This window comes from Trichomonas vaginalis, chromosome IV (assembly GCF_026262505.1).
Source record: "Trichomonas vaginalis G3 chromosome IV, whole genome shotgun sequence".
NCBI classification, from domain to species: Eukaryota; Parabasalia; order Trichomonadida; family Trichomonadidae; genus Trichomonas; species Trichomonas vaginalis.
In genome coordinates, this window is record NC_067206.1 from 23,644,231 (window position 1) to 23,669,908 (window position 25,678).

General features: G+C 33.0%; 6 protein-coding genes and 1 non-coding gene across 7 annotated transcripts, besides 10 other annotated features; 2 read left to right on the top strand and 5 right to left on the bottom strand.

Moving 5' to 3' along the window:
- Window positions 1-224: 224 nt before the first annotated feature.
- Window positions 225-738, bottom strand: TVAGG3_0155310 (50S ribosomal protein L30e-like family; the record flags this gene model as incomplete). Its single annotated transcript, XM_001317756.2, has 1 exon — window positions 322-738. The coding sequence occupies one exon, from the start codon at window positions 736-738 to the stop codon at window positions 322-324; it is 417 nt and encodes a 138-aa protein (XP_001317791.1).
- A 275-nt stretch (window positions 739-1,013) lies between these two features.
- TVAGG3_0155320 (structural constituent of ribosome) lies at window positions 1,014-1,541 on the bottom strand (the record flags this gene model as incomplete). Its single annotated transcript, XM_001317755.2, has 1 exon — window positions 1,066-1,521. The coding sequence occupies one exon, from the start codon at window positions 1,519-1,521 to the stop codon at window positions 1,066-1,068; it is 456 nt and encodes a 151-aa protein (XP_001317790.1).
- Window positions 1,542-1,962: 421 nt separating this feature from the next.
- TVAGG3_0155330 lies at window positions 1,963-2,034 on the top strand. Its single transcript has one exon. It is a non-coding gene; the product is annotated as a tRNA-Ala (tRNA).
- Window positions 2,035-2,153: 119 nt separating this feature from the next.
- TVAGG3_0155340 (heat shock protein 70) lies at window positions 2,154-4,235 on the bottom strand (the record flags this gene model as incomplete). The annotated part of the gene is made up of 1 exon (XM_001317754.2): window positions 2,228-4,201. The coding sequence occupies one exon, from the start codon at window positions 4,199-4,201 to the stop codon at window positions 2,228-2,230; it is 1,974 nt and encodes a 657-aa protein (XP_001317789.1).
- Window positions 4,236-4,671: 436 nt separating this feature from the next.
- Window positions 4,672-5,786, bottom strand: TVAGG3_0155350 (uncharacterized protein; the record flags this gene model as incomplete). The annotated part of the gene is made up of 1 exon (XM_001317753.1): window positions 4,719-5,684. One exon carries the CDS (start codon window positions 5,682-5,684, stop codon window positions 4,719-4,721), a length of 966 nt encoding a protein of 321 aa, XP_001317788.1.
- A 147-nt stretch (window positions 5,787-5,933) lies between these two features.
- Window positions 5,934-5,963: a terminal%2Cinverted (terminal inverted repeat of MuDR-3_TvMULE3 transposon ID:TVAGG3_0155360).
- Window positions 5,934-6,733: a mobile genetic element.
- Window positions 6,704-6,733: a terminal%2Cinverted (terminal inverted repeat of MuDR-3_TvMULE3 transposon ID:TVAGG3_0155360).
- A 166-nt stretch (window positions 6,734-6,899) lies between these two features.
- TVAGG3_0155370 (serine/threonine-protein kinase IAL-related family) lies at window positions 6,900-8,590 on the top strand (the record flags this gene model as incomplete). Its single annotated transcript, XM_001317752.1, has 1 exon — window positions 6,906-7,799. One exon carries the CDS (start codon window positions 6,906-6,908, stop codon window positions 7,797-7,799), a length of 894 nt encoding a protein of 297 aa, XP_001317787.1.
- Window positions 8,591-10,250: 1,660 nt separating this feature from the next.
- Window positions 10,251-15,245: a mobile genetic element.
- Window positions 11,099-13,351, bottom strand: TVAGG3_0155390 (MULE transposase domain-containing protein; the record flags this gene model as incomplete). The annotated part of the gene is made up of 1 exon (XM_001317751.1): window positions 11,099-13,351. The coding sequence occupies one exon, from the start codon at window positions 13,349-13,351 to the stop codon at window positions 11,099-11,101; it is 2,253 nt and encodes a 750-aa protein (XP_001317786.1).
- Window positions 15,246-15,255: 10 nt separating the features above from the next.
- Window positions 15,256-15,282: a terminal%2Cinverted (terminal inverted repeat of tvBac_109 transposon ID:TVAGG3_0155400).
- Window positions 15,256-16,041: a mobile genetic element.
- Window positions 16,016-16,041: a terminal%2Cinverted (terminal inverted repeat of tvBac_109 transposon ID:TVAGG3_0155400).
- Window positions 16,042-16,364: 323 nt separating this feature from the next.
- Window positions 16,365-16,445: a mobile genetic element.
- An 833-nt stretch (window positions 16,446-17,278) lies between these two features.
- Window positions 17,279-17,363: a terminal%2Cinverted (terminal inverted repeat of Maverick-3 transposon ID:TVAGG3_0155420).
- Window positions 17,279-25,678: part of a mobile genetic element that runs on past the window's edge.

Here is a 25,678-nt window from a genome sequence, read left to right on the forward strand (position 1 = left end):
GTTAATGCATCACAAAATGGTAAACTTGAAGTTGTCCAATTCTGTGATGCAACAGTTGAACTCAAATATATATATACTCATTTAAAAAATTCATTGCAAAAATATATTTTTATTTATAATCGAAGACGTAGCTTTGTCTTTTAGATTTAGAATTCTATAAAAAAAAAACTTTTTTGCATAGTGACTTTCGAGTGCTAATGGTGCCTATTGACAAAATAAGCATTTTCCGATGAATTTGCTATGATTTCGATGTCATGAAAATTAAACTTCAGAAAATTTTTGTGTATTATTTGAAAATGATATAAAATTAAAATAATCTGATTAAGTAAATGTCGGAGGGAACGATGATTCTGGAATGAATTGAGTAAAAGGCATTAATAGATTAATTATACTTTTATCGGCTGAATCTTTAATTGAAGAAACAGTAAGTGACTTCATTCCAACTTCTTTCCCTAAACTTCTTGGATCTAATGAGCAGCAAATAATTGGAATATTTTTCTTTGAGCACATGAACAAAATATGATCTATAAGTGATGGTGGATTAATGCATGATGCAACCACAACAATTTTTGCTTTCTTTTCAATAATAGATTTGTTGGTCGAGTTAATTCCGATTTCTACTTGTTTTTCTCGAATAAGTTTTTTCAGCATCGAAGCAATAGCTGTAGTTCCTTCTTGGTTTGGACATGGATAAATGATTTTCTGCTCAAGATTAAGAATTTTTGGAGCTTTTTCCATCAAAAGTGACGTTGTAAACTTGATTTTTTAAGGGACTACTGCACGGCCAAACAAGGCATATCGTCTTTTAACAATCTTCATGAGTTGATGTTTTCCAAAGGCTAAAAGTTAGGGGCTTTTGAATTCATACAAAATGCTTGTCCAATTTCCTGATTATCAACACTCAAATTCTATTTTTCAGATTATATAGACGATAAAATTGAAAATTTATCGCTAATAATAGCTGTTAAATGTATATGTCTATCATATACGACAATTTCTTTCAGAGAGAACTTCAAAATTTTTAATGTATTTGTAATAAACTTTGTTTTTCATAAATGTATGTATTTATTGAACTTTCTCACAGACACCACCAGCGGCCTTGATCTTCTTCTCGGCTTCCTCGGAGAAGTCCTTAGCACGAACAACAAATGGGATCTTTGGAAGTTCACCACGAGCAAGAACCTTGAAGAAACCATTCTGGACGCAATCGATAACTGGAACGGCATCTCCCTTCTTAGCGGCGGCAGCCTTTACACGGACCTCTTCTGGAACAAGTGTCCAAAGCTTGTCAACATTGATTGTTGGTTCATACTCGTCAGCGCGGTTCTTCATAAGGTGAAGATGGCGCATGCCAACCTTGCCGAAGTAGCCTGGGTGGAAGCGATCGAACCATGTTCTCTGATGGTGCTGACCACCAGCACGACCGTGGCCACCTGGTGAAACACGGTGCTTACCGACACGGCCGAAACCCATAGAAACCTGACCACGAAGTTTTCTGCTCTTATGGAAACGAGTTGGCATAAGGAAAAAGGATAACCATAACCGCCATTTTCCTATCGTCGCCCGACCAAGCACTAAAAAACATTACATAAGAGTTATAATTTAATATCCCTCACAATTAGAATCCAAAATTCATGAATTCTGTTTTAGAAAAACTTGAAATTGGTTCTAAATCATGATTTTGAAAATATCAGGGAGTTTGATTTAAGGTAATAAGGAAATTTGAGCATTAGCTAGTATGTCTTTGATAAATTGAAGGAGGTGAATCGTCTTCAATGCAATAAGATAAATATATTGAATTTTGATGTTGTACATATGATGATGAATTTGTAAAGTAGATTCTGGTTGAAAGTGCCTCTAGTTACTGATGAGAAAAGAGTCTCTTCATTTCAGTTGGTAGATTTTTTGAAAATGATGAATTTAAACTTATCAGTAATTATAGATTTGAGCAATACTCGAAAAGGGGGTGTGGCTCAGTGGTAGAGTGCGACTTTAGCATAGTTGAGGCCGGGGGTTCGATTCCCCCCATCTCCATTTTTATTTATTTTTTTTAATTTTCTCCATTCAAAGAAATCATTAAGTTTTGGGCGGGTATCAAATGAATGAAAGGTAATAATTTAACCATTTATTTCAATTGCCTAATCAATTGAATAATTTTTTTTTAATCTAAAATAAAATGATATATTTGTATAAAAAGAAATTTATTTACAAAAAGATTTCAAAGAGCTTAGTCAACTTCCTCAACACGTGGACCAGAGCCAGAGGATGGGTGAGCAGCACCTGCACCTGGAGCAGCACCACCAGCGCCACCCATGTTCTGGAACATAGATGGGTCAACACCACCTGGCATTCCGCCGGCGCCACCAGCAGCAGACTGGTAGGCCTTCTGCATGAGTGGCATCAACTGGCCTTCGACTTCCTTCTGCTTTGCTTCGTAGTCAGATGTTGAAGCGTCCTGGTTGGATTCGATCCAAGCGAGTGTGTCGTTGACAATCTTGAGAATGGCATCCTTGTCAGCCTGAGCAATCTTTGAGCCGAGTTCGCCGTTGACAGAGTTACGAACACCGAAGCAGTAACCTTCGAGGCCGTTCTTAGCTTCGATCTTCTTCTTGGCTTCTTCATCCTGAGCCTTGTATTTCTCAGCATCAGAAACCATGCGGTCGATATCTGCCTGGGAAAGACGGCCCTTGTCGTTCTTGATTGTGATCTTCTTGACATTACCTGTGGACTTATCCTGAGCAGAAACGTTCATGATACCATCAGCGTTGACATCGAATGTAACTTCGATCTGTGGAACACCACGTGGTGCTGGTGGAATGCCTGTGAGATCGAATGTACCAAGAAGGTTGTTGTCGCGTGTTCTTGTACGCTCACCTTCGTAGACCTTGATTGTAACTGCTGGCTGGTTATCAGCGAATGTTGTGAAGATGTTTGACTTCTTGGCTGGAATTGTTGTGTTACGTGGGATCAAAACTGTCATGATTTCGCCAGCTGTCTCAATACCAAGAGAAAGTGGAGCGACATCGAGAAGTAAGATATCCTTGACTGCATCGGAGTTATCGCCCTTGATGATGGCGGCCTGGACTGCAGCACCGTAAGCGACGGCCTCATCTGGGTCGACACCACGGCATGGCTGCTTGCCGTTGAAGAACTCCTGGAGGAGCTGCTGGACACGTGGAATACGTGAGGAACCACCGACAAGAACGATATCTGTGACATCGGACTTTGACATCTTTGCATCCTTGAGAACCTGTGCAACTGGGCCAAGTGTGGATCTGAAGAGTTCATCGTTCAAGTTCTCGAACATAGCACGAGAAATTGTATCCTGGAAATCGTGGCCCTGGTAGAGAGACTCACAAAGGATGGATGCGTTAGCAGCTGTAGAGATTGTACGCTTAGCACGCTCGCAAGCTGTTCTGAGTGTTCTCAAAGCACGTGGTGATTCGCGGAGATCGCACTTGAACTTCTTCTGGAAACGATCTGCGAAGTAATCAACAAGGCGTGAATCGAAGTCTTCACCACCAAGGTGTGTATCACCAGCTGTAGCACGAACTTCGAACATGCCACCATCGATATCAAGAAGGGAAACATCGAATGTACCACCACCGAGATCGAAGATGAGAACGTGGCGTTCCTTATCGGACTTCTCGTTGAGGCCGAAAGCTATAGCAGCGGCTGTAGGTTCGTTGATGATACGAAGGACGTTGAGGCCAGCGATGACACCTGCATCCTTTGTAGCTTGACGTTGGCCATCGTTGAAGTAAGCTGGAACTGTAACGACAGCATCTGTAATCTTTTCTGAAAGCATGTTCTCAGCCGTTTCTTTCATCTTGCCGAGGACCATGGCTGAGATTTCTTCTGGGAAGAATTGCTTTGTTTCGCCTTTGAATTGTACTTCAATCTTTGGACGGTCGCCTTCACCGCGAACAACTTTGAATGGCCAGTGCTTCATATCTTTCTGGACAACTGGATCTGAGAATTTGCGGCCGATCATACGCTTAGCATCGAAAACTGTATTCTGTGGATTCATAGCGGCTTGATTCTTAGCTGCATCACCGACAAGTCTTTCATCATCTGTGAATGCAACATATGATGGGGTTGTTCTGTTACCCATATCATTGGCAAGAATATCTACACGGTTGTGACGGAAAACACCGACACATGAGTATGTAGTACCAAGATCAATACCAATAGCAGACATTATTAAAAAATGAGATGGAAACTTTCAATCATAGCACATTTCAAAATTTTGACAGCGTAAGTGGCCGCCCACTTTTTAGTGGCCACTTAAATTTTTTGGAGAAATTTAGTCTGAAATTTGATGGATTACCTTTTTTCTGAAATGAATTTTAAAATTACTTGAGAAGCTTCGAAAAAAAGGCGGTCCAGCAGAAAATACGTTAAAAGGAGAACTCATAATTTAGATGTAAAAAGTGACGCATGTATTAAATGTTTCTGCTTTATCTCACCGTCCAAACGGAATAATTCCAAGTTATTAGTATGAAACAATGATATACTAGTGACTAAAGAATATTAATGATGCAAAAATCCAATTATTCGATGTTCAACTCATCATATCTTACAATAAAGTTGATACCTTTATTTTTTCGAAATATTACAACAATGGCAACATCACATATTGCCAACGATAGCCAAAGTACTATTTTGGCATAATAAATTTAAAAACAATAATAATATCACAAAATTGGTTTGTAACGTTATTGAATTATTGAGCTCGAATTTTGATCTAAAAGCTGAATAGATAGTTTTAGTTTCTCAACTTCACGCTTGGACTTCCTATGCTCAAGCTGAGCATCTTCGAGTTTTCGAAGATCCTTTTCGCATTTTCTTTGAAGAACTTCGATTTTTGCTTGAATCTTGTCACTTTTTTGCTCACAGTCTTGAAGGATTGCCCTTGCTTCTGTTGTCATAGTGTTCTCACGAGCACGGATAATGTTTTGTTCAGCCCATTTCTGAATTTCTGCTTCTAGTTCACGTTGTTTTGCATGAAGTGCTTCAGAAGTTTTATCAAATTTATTTCGCTCTTCATTGGTTTTTTGGCGTAAGTTAACTTCTAACTCTTTCTGTATTCTCTCTAGCTCGCTGTCTTGATATATTTTATCACTTGATAAGGCTTTCGATAACTCAGAAGCACGCCACATATCCATTCTGTTTGCAAGTTCTTTTTGAAAGCGCAATTCATATTCATTATCGATTGCATCAATGCCACGACGAAGCATATCTTCTGATGATAATGTCCTTTCGGATTTACGTTTTCTCCTAAGTTCTTCTTCGACTGAATTGAGTTTTGAATCTAAATCTTGGTAATCTGTTTGCGTTAAAATGCTGGGATGAGATTCGTCTGAGACAAGCATCTCCATTATAGTTTGCTGTGTGTCGACAACTTGCATTGTAGATAAGATTTGTTCTCGAGGTAATTGATGCATGTTGGATTCCGCAAAAAATATACTTGCTGTACTATGAAAACCACATTTATATAAATATTCTAAAACAATGTTATCAATAATCTCGGATTGCCGTGATTGCGATCTAATTATTTCTGTTTTATTATGATTTCGAAGTTTATCGCATAAGGCCATCTTTAATTGAGTTTTTAGACTTGGGATAATATTTGTTTTTCGGATTTCTTCTAGAAGTTCAATTCGTTCATCAGTCTCATTCATTTTTAAACGTACACTAAAAAAACTCTTACTTATTGATATGAAATGTATTTAGATATATGTAAGTACAAAGAAAAAATCTATATTTAGTGGGTTCTATGTGAGAAAAAAAAATTATTGAAATTTGAAATTTGTAAATTAATAGTAATCTAATCCAGAATAAAGGACTAGATAGTACACATTATTTTGGTAAGATATTTATGTGAATAAATGATGATAAATGAACAATTGTGTGAAATCTTTGTTAAAAAAGAGTAGGGGTAATTTTAGCTAAAAGTGACACACCTGTAAAAAGTGACACATCCGTGAAGGGTGTGATTACCGATCGGTAATTTCGACAGTTTAGAATTTAAAATTTTTTATGGAACTGTTGCGAGTTTCATAAAGAATTTAAGGAATATAAGCAAAGATTTGAATCAAAATCTTAGACCTAAGCCGCTCGATTCGCTCGCGGCTTCCGCGAATTACAGATCAGCAAAGATTTGAATCAAAATCTTCGAACTAAGCCGATCGCTTCGCTCGCGGCTTTCTTTATTATTTTAAATTTGCATATTTCCATCAAAAGTTCATAAGGTAAAAAATTTCGTTTATTTTTACTAAGAAAAAAAAGGTTTTTGATAATAAATTTATTTTATTTCGAAAAAGTAGCAATAATCGTAAAAGGGTATTGATAGGCTTGCTAAAGTAACTAATTTTAGCTGTCAAATACTTTTGTATTTTGAAGTAAATTAGTATAAATTTGTTTTTACTTTTATTTCGAAAAAGTAGCAATAATCATAAAAGGGTATTGATAGGCTTGCTAAAGTAACTAATTTTAGCTGTCAAATACTTTTGTATTTTGAAGTAAATTAGTATAAATTTGATATTATTTTAACTCCCTTTGAAAACCTCAATTTTCCATACAGAGGGAACGGGAATAGCATCCAATATTCCCTGAGAATGGTTGCGCATTCTCAGTTCCCTCTATATTTCGAACGAAGCTCTCATCGGTCTTTTTTTTAATACTAAACGTTTTTTTTCCCTGTCACTTTTAGCTAAAATTTGGGTTTGCCGTTAAAAAATCGGCTTTATTAGATTTAAAATCTTATTTTACAATGAATAAATTCAGGTCATTGTTTTTTCACAATGATACTCAAGAATTCTGAAAATGATCGAGGATAAAATATGTCAGAAAATTGAGAGGAGTTGAATTTTGAAAATCATACGTTTAGACATCATAAATACATGAGTATTGCCAAGGAAAATATCTCCCCGTCCAACACTCCAATTGCTAAATCACCACGCAGGAATGGTCAGGCTAGTCGTTCACAAGTAAAGAAGTGGTCCCTTGACGATTTTGAGATTGGTCGCCCACTTGGTACAGGTAAATTTGGACGAGTTTACCTCGCTCGTGAAGCTAAATCTAAGTTCATTGTTGGCATCAAAGTTCTTAACAAAGCTCAGCTTCAAAAGGCTTCTATTGAGCATCAGCTCCGTCGCGAAATCGAAATCCAGTCTCATCTTCGTCATCCAAATATCATCCGCCTATATGGATACTTTTATGATGCTACAAGAATCTATCTTATTATTGAATACGCTGCTCGCGGTGAGTTATTTTCTATTCTCCGCGATGCAGGCAGATTTGACGAGCATACAGCAGCTGAATACATTGTTCAGATGTGTGATGCTATTGATTACTGCCATTCAAAGCACATTATCCACCGTGATATCAAACCAGAAAATATTCTTGTCGGATTGAACGGAGAACTCAAAATCGCAGATTTCGGCTGGTCAGTTCATGCTCCAACATCCCGTCGTACAACTCTTTGCGGTACACTTGACTACCTTCCACCAGAAATGATTGAAGGTTATGATCATGATAACTCTGTTGATATTTGGAGCCTTGGTGTCCTCTTATACGAATTCTTGGTAGGTGAGCCACCGTTTGAGACAGACTCTCAACGCAACACATGCCGTCGTATCATTAATGTTGATATCCGCTTCCCATCATTTGTTACCCCTCTTGCTCGCGATTTGATCTTACGTTTCCTCCAGAAGGATCCAGCTAAGAGAATGCCACTTTCTCAGGTCCGTTCCCATCCATGGATTGTTCAACAGCTTGGCCCGGCACCAAAGTAATTCTTTATTTCTTTATTGTCTGAATAAATCTTCTCATATGCTTTGATTAAATTTATAATCTTCAGGATGGATTGAAATCGACTTCTTGAGAAATTCCACTCAAAGATTATTATTCAATGCAATACCGCAGAGTGAAACGAAGAAAAACAAGGAGAAACATTTGAGATTAAGCTTTCTTTCAAAGATATTTTGATAGATATATTTCTTATGCAGAGTAAATATGAAATTTTTTAATTAACTCTCGGTAATTAATTTTTTTTGAAGTCATAGTCAAATGAAATATCAATGAGAAATTCATGTGTTTTAGAAGAATGGAAAAATAACGTTTACACTTTTGACAAGGGGAGAAAACTCGAAGGTTCGAGCACTGACAGCCAAGTGTTTACACGTTTTACATGTCAGGCAGGGGGTGGGTGAGGAAACATCTTGTATGTAAAAATTATTGTCAAAATCCAACATTGGGTAACACAATGGAATTTTCAGACCAAACCCTAGTTTACTTACAAGAAAGGAAGCCAAAAAAAATATATATATATATATCCAGTAACCATTAAGAATAGAAAATCTCTTATATGATCTTTTTCTTTAACCATCAAATACGTTCAGGTTTTGCTTTAACTGCCAAATTTCAAAGGGAATTTTGAGAGTTGGCGTCACTAAGGCGTCATATTGTAAAACATTCAATTTTGAAAACTTTATGGCGTCATAAGGCAAGAATTCAGAGGGTGAGCGTCACGAAATAAATGTCAGATATTTTTATATGAGGAATCGTCGAGGAAGTAAAAAGTGACCAAAAATTTATTTGTTGTTTTATATGATATTATAGATAATATTATGGAATAAAAATTTTCATAATGATTTTCATAAGCTCAGTGAAAAAATTGAGAATTTGTAAATTATGAAACAAAAAATTGAAGAAACTTTTGAGATAGAAAAGAAAAAAATAAAAATGACTTAAGAAATTGGATTTTGGCCTACGAGGGGCTGGACTAGAGCCAGTACTTCGCAGGCAACAATTTGCTCTCTGAGAATCTAAAACTTTGGTAGTAGTATATGTTGAAGGGTTTAGTGACTTTTTTTGTTACGTCTATATATAGATGAAGGTATATTTTCACATCTTCTATATATAGATGATATAAAAATTTTTTCTTACGTTTTTTAAGTCATGAATTCGTAAGAAAGCGTGACATTATTAAATAAATTAGTAATAAATATTATATACTAAACACATTTTAAAATATATTTATTTATAAATCATTAAAAAATTAACATTAATTTTAAAATATATTTATTTATAAATCATTAAAAAATTAACATTAATTTTAAAATATATTTATTTATAAATCATTAAAAAAATTAACATTAATTTTAAAATAATTTATTTTTTTATCTTTTATAAAAGATGCTATATATAGATGATGTCAGATATTCCGCGATTAATTAAACATTGTTTAAATCCTGAATGGGTTAAACTTCAATTTAAAAATGAAGATTGTGAATTATATTAATTTCAAAACTCAATCAATATTTTTGAAAGATTTACATTAGTTCCTCTGATGCTTTTGACACAAATAATCGTTTTGTAAACTATGACGCTGGCCCTCTGAATTTACCCTTATGACGCCCGTAAACCATTCAAAATTGAATGGTTTACATCGTGACGCCTTCATGACGCCTCCCCCAAACGAACCCAATTTCAAACCATGTCAATCGTTTTATGCTAAAAATTTACCCTTTTCCTATGTCAGAAAGATGAGAAAAACAAAACAAAACAAACAAACAAAAACAAAAAAAAATTCTCATGAACAACTTCAAGCGGGTTTTTCTCAGTAATAAAACTCCAAAATCAAGAAACCATCGTTACGATTTTGTTGACCTACCTTTTCCAATACTGGGAATATAGATTGTTCATTTAATGAGCATCCTAAATATCATTAAAATAAGCATATTTTGTAAGCTGTCAAATTCTAGGATAACAAAATAAATCCATATTATATGAAAAATTAATTTGTTATTAGATGTTAACCTCTAAGTCCAGATATACTAGGGGCACAAATTGAGACGCGGAAAATTAATTGAGAGGGGTCCCCTCTCAAAATAAATGTAAACATCTGAATTTTATACAAAAAAATGCGTTCCTATTTAACCATTTCAATGTAGAAAATGGTTTAAACTAAATTTTTTATTCATAATAGCATTAGTAAGTTATTGGAATAAGATAATGGAAAATTTAAGCAAATGAAAAGTTATGGTATACATATTTTTTACATATTAGTTAGTTGCTTCATATTTTTGTAAATTCAACATTAAATTTTTTCAATGGATAATTCGGTTTTTGAAAAAGAGAGTTTTGTCGCTTTGAATGATAAAATTAAAATATCTATATTGACAGCATGATTTTAATTTCAACTTTTTTTGAAATTTGATGATTGGATTTTTCTGAAGAGAAACGGGTGCGTAAAGGGTTGGCGTCCTGATGTAAACTATTCAATTTTTGAGAAGTTTACACCATAATTGAATAGTTTATGGCGTCCTGAGAAGAGATTTCAATGGGTATGGCGTCCTAAAAAATAGAAGAAAATGATTTTTTCTCGATTTTTCTAGAAATTGAATTTTTTAAAAAAGAAAAAAATCAAAACGTATACATTCAAGAAAGACTATAAATGAAGATTTTTCTATTTTTTTCATTCTAAAACATCTTTTTTTGGATAATTTTTTTAATAAATATGTAAGAAAGATTGAAGAAAAAGTAAATTTACTTTAAGAAAATTCGTTTTACATGATGTAAGACCCATAACAACTATAAATATTCAATTATTTAAAATAAAAAAAGAAAAACAGATTAAATGTATCTCACATCAAAATCCATTGACCTAAGGATGTTAAGTTTCTGTTTTTAAAAGTTGATATTTTTTTTTAATTTTAAGAAAATTAATAGCATGTTATTAGACATTAGGAGTGTAATGATATTGACTAAACAGAAATGAGAGAATAGAGATATAATTTTGATAAGCAATATTGCGAACAAATTCTGAAGTAAAATCGCGATCAATAATTGAAAATTACGATCATGTACTGAAAAATGACGATCGAATTGAATGAATAGAATTATATCTAAGAAAAAATAAATTGTATTTAGAAGATGAACAAAGAAAGGTGTATGCTAAAAATCATTTAACAATAAATGGAAATAAAACGAAATTGTTAAAAGAAAAAAATGAAAATTGTTAAATAATATATTATTTTTTAGTCATAAGAATAAAAATATAGTAGTTATAAAAGGAATTAGACTTCATATATCAATTCTTTTTCTCTGTAGATGTGGAACGTTTGCTTTTCGATCTCTTTCGATGAACTTGAAAATATAAGTTATTATCGCTGAGAATCCTTTCCGAAATAGGAGCTTTACGTTTAGGAGGATTGTCGGATGAATTTTGTTTTTTATTGTTTGATTTTGTTGTTATGGAAGATTTTTTCTTATTTTTTTCAGAATTTTGCTTGCTATTAATTGAAACTTGTTTTGACGGCCCAACAATAGCATTTGTAGTAGGAAGAATTCCCAATAACGAGCGCATTTTCGATAATTGTTTTTCAATATGATCAAGAAGGTCCAGCTTATGTTCTAGATTACTAGACATTTGATTTGTAGAAGGATGGTTTTGATTTTCTGGTTCTAAATCTGTAGAGTCTGCAATATTTGAATTTTCGGAGCGAATTGGAGCATCTGAACCTTGATTTGTATCGGCTTGCTCAAAATTAGTTTGAATTGGAGTGGATGAATTAAAATCTGGATGATTTAATGTTTCATTAAATAATGCCATAATTTTTTCTCTTTTTTCATTAATAAACTTAGTGATTATTGTATCTTTATCTGTTAGATCGATCGATTTGAGTATATCTGCATCATGAACTGGAATATTTTCGAACAATGAACTCGATTCTATGGAACCATATGGAGAAATCTCGTTCTGAGCCAAAGAAAGATCACTTACGTTGTATTGTTTGATAGAAAAAATTGTTTTCTCAAGTTCTTTTTGAAAGCAGTCAAGAATATAATTTTTGTAGCTATCGGTGATAACGGTTTTTATATGGCGCTCGATCTTCTGGTTATTTTTGATGGCGTTATATTTATCTAATTGGATTTGAGATATCTTCTTAATAGCTTCATAAATGTTTGGATGTTTTAACGAAGAAAATTCTGAATGCATACTCTCGAGGCAATCATTAGTGAATATTGCAGTTGCATTATTATATTGAGATATTAAATTGTAGTGCGGCAACCAAACTTTGTTGAAATAATCAATATAATCTTTGATCGAATCAACTTTATTTTGATTAATTATATGCATTGTAAGTACAAATTCTTCATGAGACATGAATGGAGTAATAGAATATAGCTTAAATAAAGAATTTTGTAAAGTATTGAAATTTTTTGTATAAAGTGCTACAAGTTTCCTGTGTAAAGCTTGTTTGAAATGAAATAGGCATCCAATTATACGGACTTTAGGGAAAATTTGTTGAAGTGCCTCTATCATTCCCTTTTCAAAATCACAATGAATTTGAATTAGCTTTGAAAATTGAATACCCTTGACAGTAAAAATATATTCAAATGCCTTCTTATAAGATTCAAATGTGCGGTTTTTCATGAATATAAATAAAAGTGGTAGATATTGATTTGTTGAAGGTTCACAAATCATAATTGTTAGCATCTGTCCTTTTTGAAAATGTTTTGGTGTAATTTTAAAAGTTCCATCGCAAAATAAATCTGTGGCTTCTTTTGCAAATTGAATTGCCTTCTCAAAACCAAAAAACATCGTCTCACAATTTGCTTGAAAATCATGGCCAATGAAAAACTGCTCGCCATTTATTAAACAAAAATTAGCAATTTCATCGTCTGTAATTTTTTCTCCAACAGAAAATTTTCTGGACTTATTATAAACTTCCCTGACCAATGAATCTTTAATTAATGGGTTTTCATCAGTACCAACAGCAAGTTCTGTCATAAATTTTTTAATCTGCTGAAAAGTGCCGTTGTCTTCAGAAAATTTTGCCATTGCCTTATTGTATATTTCTGTCAGAGTCATTGATTTATGAAGATCATTTTTTTCATTTTGTAACTTTTTAAATTGTCTGCATTCGGGTATATGTTCCTTTTGTAAATCTTCGGAAACTGAACTGTTCTCAATTTTAACTAAATAACGTGCTTGACAAGAATGATCGATGCAACGGTAGTAACGTTCAATATTATTTGAATTAATAATATTTGTATGATCATGCGAATAAAGCATATCTTTGCGAACAATTGTATCAGGATATTTTCCAGTAACTGCGGGAATATTTTTAACTGCAATATAACTAAAATATCTTCTGACAGCTTTAGATTCATTTTCGGCGTATTTAATATTAAAATATTGAAGAACTTGTTTGATTATATTCGTTTTTTCATCTCTCGATGTTGATTTTTGGTATTTATCAGATTGTTCCCTGATAAATATTTTATTTTCGTCTGTAAAGTTTGCTCTTTTTTGATTAAATATAGATGATTTTCCCATTAAAAAATGAAATGATGCAAAATTTACGAAAACCGTTCGAAAATTGAATCAAAAATGAAAAGTAATACTTAAATGAGGAATTCTTTGAGATATTGGTCTTAGATTGAATGTAGCGTCATTCTTATATAGAATATATATTCATATCATCGGAAATATGATAAAAAGCATATAATAAATGTCAAAAAAGTGAACAAATAAGCAAAGATATTTTTTAAAAAACAATGAAAAGTAATACTTAAATGAGGAATTCTTTGAGATATTGGTCTTAGATTGAATGTAGCGTCACAAATTTCACAAATATAATTTACTATACAATTTTATTCATTTTTTTAAAATGGCTGACGACAGTCTGTATCAACTAACTCAACTAGTCAAGCATAATGATTATTCTTCGGATTCATTAAATCAACTTTATCAATGCATAAGTACAATGACAGAAAGATCAATTGGATGCTTGAATTGGGATAAATTTTTCAAAAAAATCACAGTGACTGATGAAGTTCTTTTACATTTTTTAGCATCCGTTTTAAACATTGAAAAGATATCAGAATGTTTCAAGGATTCTATTTTTTATCACAATATTAATCTTGAAAAATTCAGTAATTTAACTGAAACAGCACAACAAACAATTTTAAATTCCTACAAAGCGGATAAATTTACATATTACATAATGTGCTCACAAATTGTAAAATCAAACTGGAACAATTTATCCCAAACTTTAGTTAATATTGCAAATCAATATTTGCCATTTTTAGATGAAGAAAAGCAAATATATATATTTACTGAAATAACTGGCAATTATCAAAATTTTGAAATTTCAGTTGCAAACTTGTTACTTTTTTATGAAAACAATGAAGAAAAATTAAGCAACTGTTTTAATTTAACATTGTTCCAGCAAATTTATTCCAAAAATGGAATCGAGCAAATGATATTTTTTGCTGCAAATACAATTTGTTGCAATAACACTTCTATCAATTTTTACAATCTCCTTGAAATTGAAGAAATGAATCCATTTGATTTTTTTTATTTCTCATTTCAATATAAAGAGATATTAAATTGCGATGATTTTCCAAAAGTTACAGAAGTAATCACAGGTTTAATCTCAGCTTCAAATATTAATGCTATTATGCGAATTTGCCAAAAAAATTTTGGATAAAATTACATTTTATAAATGTAATTATTGCTATATTACATCAATATGGAATTTTATCACAAATGCAGCAATAATTCTTCCTGATGAAGATTTATTAATCAAATTATTAAAATTCATAGAAAAAACAGAAAAAGCAACAGATGAATTATTCGAACCGGAGAATGATTTGGGTTTCTATGAATATTTAAATTCGATTTTCTCAGATATTACATCTGCGAAAAATAAGCAATTTCTCTTGGAATTTCTAAATACCCATGAAGATGACTTCACTTATGATCAAACATTGTGAGGTCATTTTTGATCAACAAATTAATTGAAATTCCGACCAAAAAAAATTCACAAATTGGATCAAAAAATCGAATCTCAAGTTAAAAATAAAAAATTTCTACATTTTTATCAAATTTAGATTTTTTTTCAAATCATGCGAATTGATTGAATAATTGCATATTTTATCCCATGCATCTAGAAGTATGTGTAATATTTTTGCTTTCATCAAGAAATTGTCGAATTTGATCTTAATTTTTTTTGAAAAATATACTTTTAGAAAAAGAAATAGTGATTGAATAGCTGCCCATCCTGTAAAAGGGTTATTTTTACAAGTAAAAAAATTGTTATTTTTCGAGCAAGTCGAGGCTTTTTTACCATCTTATTTTTGAAAAATTTACGAAAAATTATATCTGAAAAAACGCTTCATTTTGATATCTTACAATGATAAAATACCAATGTTACTGGGATATATTATTTAATTGAATTAAGGGGTGAAATTCTGAAGTTTACATTTTCACCATAATTTCATCTTTTCTCCCTGAATAATTAATATTTCCTTGTTTTGCTGCGGCAAATAAAGTTTTATAAGATGCCTCATCATAAGGCATAATAGGGTATTTACTAAATTTATTACATATTGAGAACAAAAAAAATTTATTTTTTCAAATTTAATGAGTCCTTTTTCCAATGAAATCATAATGCCCAAAACAATTTGAAGTGATTGGTATTCTAATATACTCCAAACTTTTTCTGAGCAATGCTCAGAATAAGTTTGGAGTATATTTCTAATATCTATCTTTTGATGTATCGGATTTTTGATTTATCAATTCTATCAAGAGATAATTGAGAATAAAACCAAGACTTTTTTTATTTTTTCTCAGGAAAACACAAAAATCATACACATTATCCATTTAAATGAATTATGCAATTGTATATACCTCAGAAAAATGCGTAACATTTCATTACTTAATTTTGAAATTCAAAAATGAAATTTATATGAATAATTTTATTTAACTTTATATTTTATTTGAACTATATTTCCTTTATCTATATAAGTACGTTATTATTTATTAATGCGAAATAGTTCTATAATGCAGATTTCAGATTTATTCCAAATTATTATGTTTTATAGCAGAGCCTCAAAATGATGTATGTGCATTATCTCATGTAGACTTTTATATTTCATCTTATTATTCTAGTTCAAACATAACAGATGAGTTAGAAAACATACTTTTGTTTGCAATTGTAAACTTCAAAATTTCACCCCTTAAAAACTGTGCATCAGCACATTTTGTTTAATAACATATGGATGTATGATATCTAAGTCTGTTATTTTTCATTGATTTTAAAATGAAACATTGATGAAGAGTTTGTTATCTAGATGAGTAAAGTATTGTATAAAACTAAGATAAAACTATACCTAAGCATTTGTACTTTAACCCCACAATTCGGCAATGACTCTCAAAATATTGATTCTCTTGGCTTCACCAAGCTCGATTTTCCAACTTATTCCCCTGATATACAACCATGCGACTTCATCTTGTTTGGTTATATCAAACATCAGTTTAACAATTTTACCATATCAGATCATAAGTGTGTCCAGGCGGCATCGGAATTGATCGGGAAATCGGGATAAAAGTATTCAATTTTATCTCGATAAATCGGGATGAAAGTACTCAATTTTTAATCGGGACGGAATCACTACACATTTGATAGAAACATTATTTAAAAATCGTTTGAATATATAATATGCAACTACAGAAGATATAGGAGAATGTTGTGTATGTTTCATTGGATTTAATTTCATATTGGACGAAATTGCAAAAAGATTCTTTTGAATTTTGGTTTAATAAAAGTGTAAATGTCATATACTGTTAGTGTATGTAATAATAGATATGGTAATACTAATAAACATATATGATACCGATAATCATCAAAAGATCAGATATTACATTTTTATAAATATCAGGGATATTAATGTTTTATCGGTACTATTGCATACTTAGAGATATATTGAAATGTGGGAATAAAGGGTATTCGGAAAAAGAACAGGATATTCATAATATTAATTTATATGATTTTAAATTTGAAATGATTTGAATAGTTAGATGTGTTTGTGAAGTTTGGTAATATGATACAGATTGATTCGTATAAGAATATAAGTGAATTTGTGATTTTTAAAAAGAAATTTTTAGTAAAGATATATTTGAATGGAGAAATATTTGAGAAGCATTGAAAATTTGAGAAGAAAATTGAAAAGGGTATAAAAATGAAAAAGTAAAAATTAATAACGTAATAACATGTTTTAATAAGTTTTAAATAAATTTATAATATAAAAATATATTAATGATAAAATAAATTTGAATAAGGTTTTGAAAATAAATTGAAAAACAATTGAATAAATAATAAATGAAAAATATATTACAGTAGGTATTCAGAAAAATATATATGAAAAAAAGTTAAAAAACATAAATTGATGATGAAATCCCCCTTTCTGTTATGCAATTAAAAAAAAAAAAAAAAAGGTAGTGGGGCCTCCAGGCACTTCGTGCCCTCTAGCCCTGAAGATGTTTAGTATAAATGAAGTTTTTTGGGTATTGGGGGCTTCCCGGGCGCGTTGCGCCCTCTAGCCCATAAAAAATTTTTGAGAGTCGTCGTCGTTGACTTTTTTGTAGAGCACTCAAAATAGTATAACTTTGTCCGGACAAGTAAGGGTCTATCGTCGCTACAGGAAAAGTTACGGGCGTTCCAAGGAAGTATACTTTGAGAGACTCTTTAGAAACTTTAGACGTTTTACATAACCATCCATGCTTTTACTTTACATCCGATAAAAGTGGTTTGGAAACCGTTATGAGATGGTTAGAGGACATACATGACTATGAGTTTAGATATGACAAGATAGAATATGAGAGAGGTCCTATAAACCGGAGAAAGTGTCATATAAACATCTGTCAAAAACCATTTTTAACTTCACTTAAAATGCCACGTAAGCTACGTAAGAATATACGTAAGAGGAAGGGAGCATTGAAACATCCAATAGTAAAACTGACACCACAACAACAGTTGCAACAACAAATGATGAATGACCCCACTATGTTGCAACAAATGTCAAGCAATCCTATGCTTTTAAAACGAGTTTTTGGTGCACAGAGTGGAGGTTTAAGAGCGGCACTTTTAGCGAAAATGGCAGGCTATGGTGGAGCTGCAGACGGAACAGCCTATAACCCTCAAAGTCAAATGAATTTGAGTTCACTCAAAAATCAAAATATCAGATGTCAAAAAGTCAAACATAGACATACAGAAGCAAATAAGTGAAAACGAAAAGAAACTAGAATATGACAGACACACAAAGAAACTCAATGAGTTAAACGTAGAGAAAAAGAAGAAAGAAGAACAACTGAAAGAACTAAGTACAGAGGAATATGCGAAAAAAGTGTCAGAAAAAGCAGCAGAAGTAGCAAAAATGGAACAAGATGTTATAAATTTGAAAAACCATACTACTCAATATAAAGTACTGAAAGATGAAGAGATAAAACAAAAAGCCCTGAAGACATATATGGATAGCGATGAGTATAAAAAAGAAGTTGAAGCAAATGTAAAGGCAGAAAAACTTTTACAGTTGCAAAACCAAACCGTACAGTATGAAAACTTAGCACAAGAAAGTAAAAATAACGACGCAGCCATGCAAAAGGCAATGAAAAGCGCAGAATATATAAAAGCTAACAATGACTGGTTAGATGCCCAAGCCAACGCCAAAGCAGCCCAACTTATAGGGTCAATAAGGACAAAAATACAAGCGGATGAAGACAGTTCAAATGAAGCTTTAACAAATGCTGACTTTAAGAACGCCTTCGAAGCTCTTCATAGTAAGGTGAAACAAGTGAACGACTTCTCATCTGGAAAGAAACTGAAGTCTGAAGGTTTCGACAAAGAGTTAAAAGAAGTAGCACAAAATATGACGAAAATAACAGATGCAGCAACGAGACAGGCAGTTCAAAGTGCCTATGACGCCGTTAGAGCAACTGTTGTGGAAAGTCAAGAAAAAGAGTTACAACAGACCAAAACAGACCTAGTAAATGCTTTCTTAAAAACGAAAAGTCAGGTAGGACACTATGCTGCAGATGGAACATATGTGCCAGCTGGTGGAACTTATATACCAGCTGGTGGAACTTATATACTAGCTAGTGGAACTTATATACCACCAAACCCTCCAAGAGAAGCACCTGCACCCGGACTACCTAAAACATTTACATCGTCACATGGACACAGACACAGGCATGCACCAAAACCAGCACAACAACCAACAGTTCAAAATCCAGCACAGCAACCAACAGTTCAAAACCCTGCACAACAACCACCTCCACAACCAGCACAACAACCAGTTCAAACCCTGCACAACAACAACCACAAACAGAGCAAGGACATAAAGAAGTAGAGAACAAGGAAACCAAGATTTCTTAAAAATGCTTAAAGAAGACTATGGTTACCCAGCTACTCTTGACTTTAGTGACAGATATAAAGAAGCTATTAGAAAGTTCAAGGAAGGAAATACTGACCCGAACCTATTTAGCTTTATGGCTCAGCACCAAATGGGATATAATTTCAAACCTGGAAAATACAAGCTCGCTAAGGGATATGATTTAATAGCATATCATCCAAATGACATGACTGAATTTACTCCGAGATATTTGGTGTCAGAGCTAAATGACAATTCAACTCTCTTCATGAAACGCGTAAAAAATAGAGACGGAACGAAAGAAGAAAGGTTTATGAGTCCGGATGACTTAGATAGGGAACTTGTTAAAAACGGTCTCGGAATATATGAAATGCCAGCAGATGAGGTACAAGAAACTCCACAGGAAGAAGTTCAGATACAACCAGACATGGAAGAAATAGTTCAGCAACAACAGCTAGAAGAGCCTGAAGGAAACGAACAAGTCCCTCCTTTGGAAACTAACTTCACAGAACTAGATGAAGATTTGGAACAGCCGAAAAATCTTGACCCTCAACAAGTGTATGAGGTGAATATGGAATCTTTCCAAGAGTCTAAGAAAAATTCGGCTGACAGAGTAGAAGAATATCGAAAAATGTTTGCCGACATACAAAAGACTCCAACACCAGATGAAAATATTCAGCATAGAATGGAAGTACTGAAAGAAAATGTACACAAATACAATAATCCTTTTTACTTACGACCATATAACGTTCAATCTTTGGCTGAACTCGGTGAAAATAAAAGGTTAAATTTCGACAAAACATATAGAAATGAAACATTGTTTAAAGTTCATTCAGAACCTAGCCAATATGGAAACAAACCTACTTTTGTTTCTGCAGACTATGGAACTACAATGAGATGGGGTCATAAAGCTAACCCGGATAGGTGGTTCATAAACTTACAACCTCAATTCCAAGAAGTTGTAGACGCAATGGAAGTGAATGGTGAACCAGATATAGCTGGTATTTTCAGCGCGGCTTTAATGCCATTGAAAGATATGAAACATGCAGATATTTTGGACCAGTATGAAATGAACATGGCTGATGGAAATATAACACCTGACGTTCTAGAACATTTATCTCAAAGAACTACACAGAAACCATAAAGATGGTATATTTGGTGAAGAGTTTGAAAGAAAGTTAGGGATAGAGAAGGAAGAGAACCTATTGTACATGACCTTGCAAACGAAAGTTTACAAAATGTCATAAAAACTTACTTTGCAGACAATGAACCGAGAAGGGATGAATATTTAAGAAAACTCAAATGGACAGTACCAAATGAAATGTTAGTATTGAAAAACATGTTCCTTGACAAAATAAAACCAACTACAGAAATAAATGACGCAAGACTGAAACATTGGGTAAAAGCTTTCCCATTCACAAAAGATATTATTGGTAACATGGAAAGAAAACCAGAATGGCTACAAAAACATATATTTGGAAACGAGCTTATTCCATATGGGCAAGCTCTGTTTGAAGAGCTTGAACCGGAAACTCAGGAAAGAGTCATGCAAACAATACGCGAAGACTCAAATACAAACTATGACAAAATCTTTCTAGGATATAGGTTACCTGAGATGGGCGACCAGAGCCCAAAGGCAAAAAGGACATGGGAAATTTACAACATACTAGGTGAACATGAGGCAAAGATGCAACAACTTGAAGCAGAGGGCAAGTTACCAAAAGCGCACCAAAGAAGAAGAGTAGAACAAAGTGAAAGTAGTGAAGAAGTAACTTCATCTAGTGAAAGTAGTGGCAATGAAGGAAAAAGAAGAGTTAAAGATTCAGTCAGGAAGAAAGTAAAGCTTGGTACGAAGTGGGTTCTATTATGACACATAAATCCAACTATTCTATATTTTTACCCATATGAAATGTACGCCGCTCAGAATATAACGCCAACAGTTTTGGATGCCATGAACGGAAATGTTTCCGAATGGTATAACGAATGCGACAATGCCATTAGAAGGTCAGAAATAGTTCCTGGAACTTACGAATATACAACTGCTGTTTCTTATGGAAACGTAGGTGAGTTTGGAGAAGGTTCTTCAACAACAGTAGATATTGCTTGCGACAGGTTTCATATTATTCTATTGACAACTCATTCTTATACGTGGAAAACATTGAAATAAAACCTTCTGCCAATTGTCTGACAAGAAAGGTTGCAATGGAATTTTCTATGTCGGATACCAATATGCTCCAGAAGTTTTCAATGGGATATAAGATATATTCTAACTCTGACTTAGTTCAAACAGTAACATGGGCAAACTATGAAATGGTTCGCTTTGAGAAACTCAGTACAACCACAACTAGAGAACAAACAGACCAGTATGCAAATATTGAGAAAATAAGAAGACTTGAACCCTAACGTTCCAGGAGTTTATGTTAACCTTTCTGGACAAACTGCAGCAGCAGTAACCAAAGTAAAACTGAAACTTAGAGTTCCTTTGTCATCTTTCCTCATCTTCAGGTTTTTAAGATACTTGCCAAACTGGGCAGGAAAAATTTCTATCGAACTTACTCCAAGCAAAAATAACTTAGTCATTGCACAACAACGCAAGACCATTCACTCTTACAGACGTAAAAGGAGTAAATCAAACGTCATTCGCCGAATTTTGCAAAGACAAAGTTGACTTAGACTTTGGTTTCTCAAACCTCAACACTGAAGTAAACTATTATTTCAATGCTGCTGGAACTGCTTGGGACCCAGTTAAGTTCACATGCGAAAAAGTTTGAATGCAAGAGAATAGAAAGCAGACTTGCAGTCTATATGTTGTGGACCCAGATATTTCAAATGCTTTAGCTGCCAAATATATTGCAGTTCCACTTATGTTCCCTACACCAAATATCTGTCAAAGACTTTGCAGGTGAAGTTGGAAACCAAAGTGCTGACCCAGGTGCAAGAACAGATATTGCTTTAACAACTGCAATGAAACATGCAGATACTATGTTTGTACTGTTCAGACGAACTATAAATGACTATTCTTGTTTCTACAACCCCGGTATTAAATATCATATAAACATAGATGGCAAATATTATCCAAGAGAAGAATATTCTACAGTTGAGGATATGAGGTCATACAACTTGACATTAGATGCTATGAACTTTAACAACAACTTCACAACAACCATTAACCCTGAAATGCAAAGTTCTATTATGCCATATGTGAAAGTATGGACTCATACAGGAGGTCAAAAAACTCAATATACAAATGGAGACCGTTCAAACTTTTGGCTTGGCATTCCATTTGCTGACTCAGAAGACTTTAATGGGTGGTATTTCAACTGTTGGTACAGTTCAAATACAATATTACTGGTGACAGAGACGGTCCAGATGAATTGAAAGCAAAGAAGTTTACAAAACCAATAGCACTTTTCACGGAAGATGCCTCTTTTGAAGATTCGTTCGATGAAACCTGCTGGGGCTCCTCAGATTGGCATAACGAACAGCTTCCATCGAGCAGATTTTGGCAGCAGGTCAGTAAGTTGTTCTTGAACTGACTTCTCTCCGTCAAATATTGACAGTACGCCAGTTTTGACATAAATTGTATTATAAACTTACCTTTAGAAATATCTGTAAGTTTTGAAGTTTTATATTTTTGTCTGCTTCAAGAACTTTCACCATTTCAGTTATACCAACTTTCTTTGCTTTATGAAAATATTTTTGGTTCAGCAAAGACTGCTATTCTATAACATTTCCATTGTTTGTATAAAGAACTATTCTGTCAATGTATTTGTATTGTTTGTGTGTGTAAACTTTGTTCTGCTTCAATTCGAAGAATACTCGAATACGTCCATCTTTTTATTCTAAGTAAATGTCATTTCCGAAAAATAGAAGCGTAAGTGTTTCAAAAGGTTTAATGGCGGTGGCAGATGTGAAGTTAAATTCACCAACTCAAACAAACAGTCAAAGTGTTATTGTTGTCAATGTCAAAGACAGAGATGTTGAAGTGGGGAAACCATACGAAGACGAAGATGGTATATATTGTTCCTGTAAAAGAACAACCAACATACCCTGAAGTTAGCAGAGACTTAAGTTCTGTTGCAGATATTCGAAACGACTACCAACAACTGAAAGACAAACTTCAAACTCAGGAGAAGATTTGTCAAGCTTTAAGTATAATGTTAAACTTGGTCGAACACAACCCTGTAAAAGTGAACTCATATGTCATTGCACCTCATGAAGTTTTGAAAGAACTATTGAAACTTTTGACAGAGGCAGACGATATAAACATCAAAGAAATAGAACCCGACGTTAGTTGCTGTGGTGTTTCATATAATGTCATTGACAAGATATACGTTATGAAAGGAGGTGAAACGTTGAACTTAAAATAGTTTCCCAGACGTTATAAAAAATATTGACGACCACAACATTTCATTAAAATTTATTTGCTAAGTAAAAATGTCAAAACTTCTTGAAAGATGTTTGAAGAAAATAATATAGACTTTATTTCATGTAAAGGACTTTACACACACTTTTGAACGATATGAAAGACCCTGTTTTGTTTGTTCGTGTAGACAAAGGAAAGTTCTATGTCTTTACAAAATATTTGAACTTCTTAGACAGAGAACTTCAAGAAACGCCATGTGAAAGTTTAGATGAAGTTCTTCTCCACTTTCAGAAAAACTTTTAAAATATATGTAAATGGCAGAAGACATAGTGGTTTATACTATTACGACTAAAAACCCTGAGTCATATAATTCTATAACAACAAACTTACAAAGTCCTCAAGGACGATATTGTAAACTAACTTTAAACACAATGACGACTAAAGCTTGTTTTGCTCTTTTGACACCAGAAGATTTATTGTTGTGAATGGTAAAAAATACTCCTTTGAAGATACTTACTCAGATATACCACCAACAGGTTTTGTTGACTTATTTAATACTTTAAGTACGGGTGTAACATGTGCTGCAACTAGAGCAGGTTTCATTATGTTTGGATGTCCGACTGAGTTTACTATAAACAATATGAGCTATAATACAAAACTTATATCTGGTTTTTACTACCAACAGTTTCCTATAACAGGAAAAGGTGTCATACAAGGAATGTCTATTTCCATTGACTTTAAGTACACCTATTTTATATATTGTTTCAAACTTAGGTTCAAAGTGTTATTCGAATGTCGACAGAAACTACTATGACAAAAGATACTTATGCGTATAAATAACACATTCTCTGCTGGTTTGCCTATTGTTTCATTCGAATGCAGAGTTTTTCAGCTTAGTAAACTCAAACACTTTAGCAACACATAAACTTAACCTTAGTTGACGCAAACTTTGTTCCTGTAAAATTTTATGTCCTATGTATTTGTCAATGACGGCAGAAAGTTTCGAATTGGAAGATGCAACTGGTGAAAGTATTGTATTACAAGAACAACTTCAACAACAAATAGCTCAAGAACAACTTCAACAACAAATAGCTCAAGAACAACAAATAGCTCAAGAACAACAAATGCAACAAATAGCTCAAGAATAAAAAATATTTTTTTTTATTTTTATAAAAATGTACAGAATAGATGTTTCAGATTTTTATGACTTCCAAACATTCAGAAATATGTGTCCATTTAGAGACTATAACAAAGCAGTCGAGAATTTGAAAACGTTTAGTCATTTATGTCGACTCTGCCCCAGAATGTTATGTCATGAAAGAATGGGAATGTAGTCTTTACAAACCTAAGCGACAATAGTTTCAGAACAAGAATGTAGACAGAAACTTAAGAAAATAAAAGTCGTACAGTTGGTGAAGATGTTAGATGCTTGGGATATCTTTATTGTCAAAACTTGAAGATTTTTCAGTTCGAGGTATAAAGTTCTATACACCTTCTCCAAACTTCTATTCTATCTTCACTGGATATAAATATGAACAAGTAGAATGGAAAGAAAATATTATAGAAGCTTTGGTTAGACCATGTCAAAGAAATTATATGCAATGGAAACGAAAGAAGTTCTATGAGTATATCTTATGTTGGTTTGCAAACATCTTAAACATCCAAGTGCTAAAAATGAAACTGCTCTCATTATAATTGGAAAACAAGGAACTGGTAAGAACACATTCTTTACAGATATTTTGTGCAAACTGTTAGAAGGTTATTCGAACCCTAATATGACAAACTTAGAAAACATCTGCGGTAAATTTAAACTCTTCAATAGAGAATATGAAACTTATAGTATGTAACGAACTTCAAAGTATAGATACAACAAAAGTTTTGAACTCAGATGCTTTGAAGAGTCTTATAACAGACAAAGTTGGAGTTGTTGAAAGAAAATATAAAGACCAAAGAGTTTGTGAAATGTTGCAAATTTCATTATGGTTTCAAACAATGCTGTTCCGATGAAGTTAGAAAGTTCTGACAGAAGATATGTAGTTGTCAGAACGTCAGATTCTCATATGCAAGATACAGAATATTTTGACG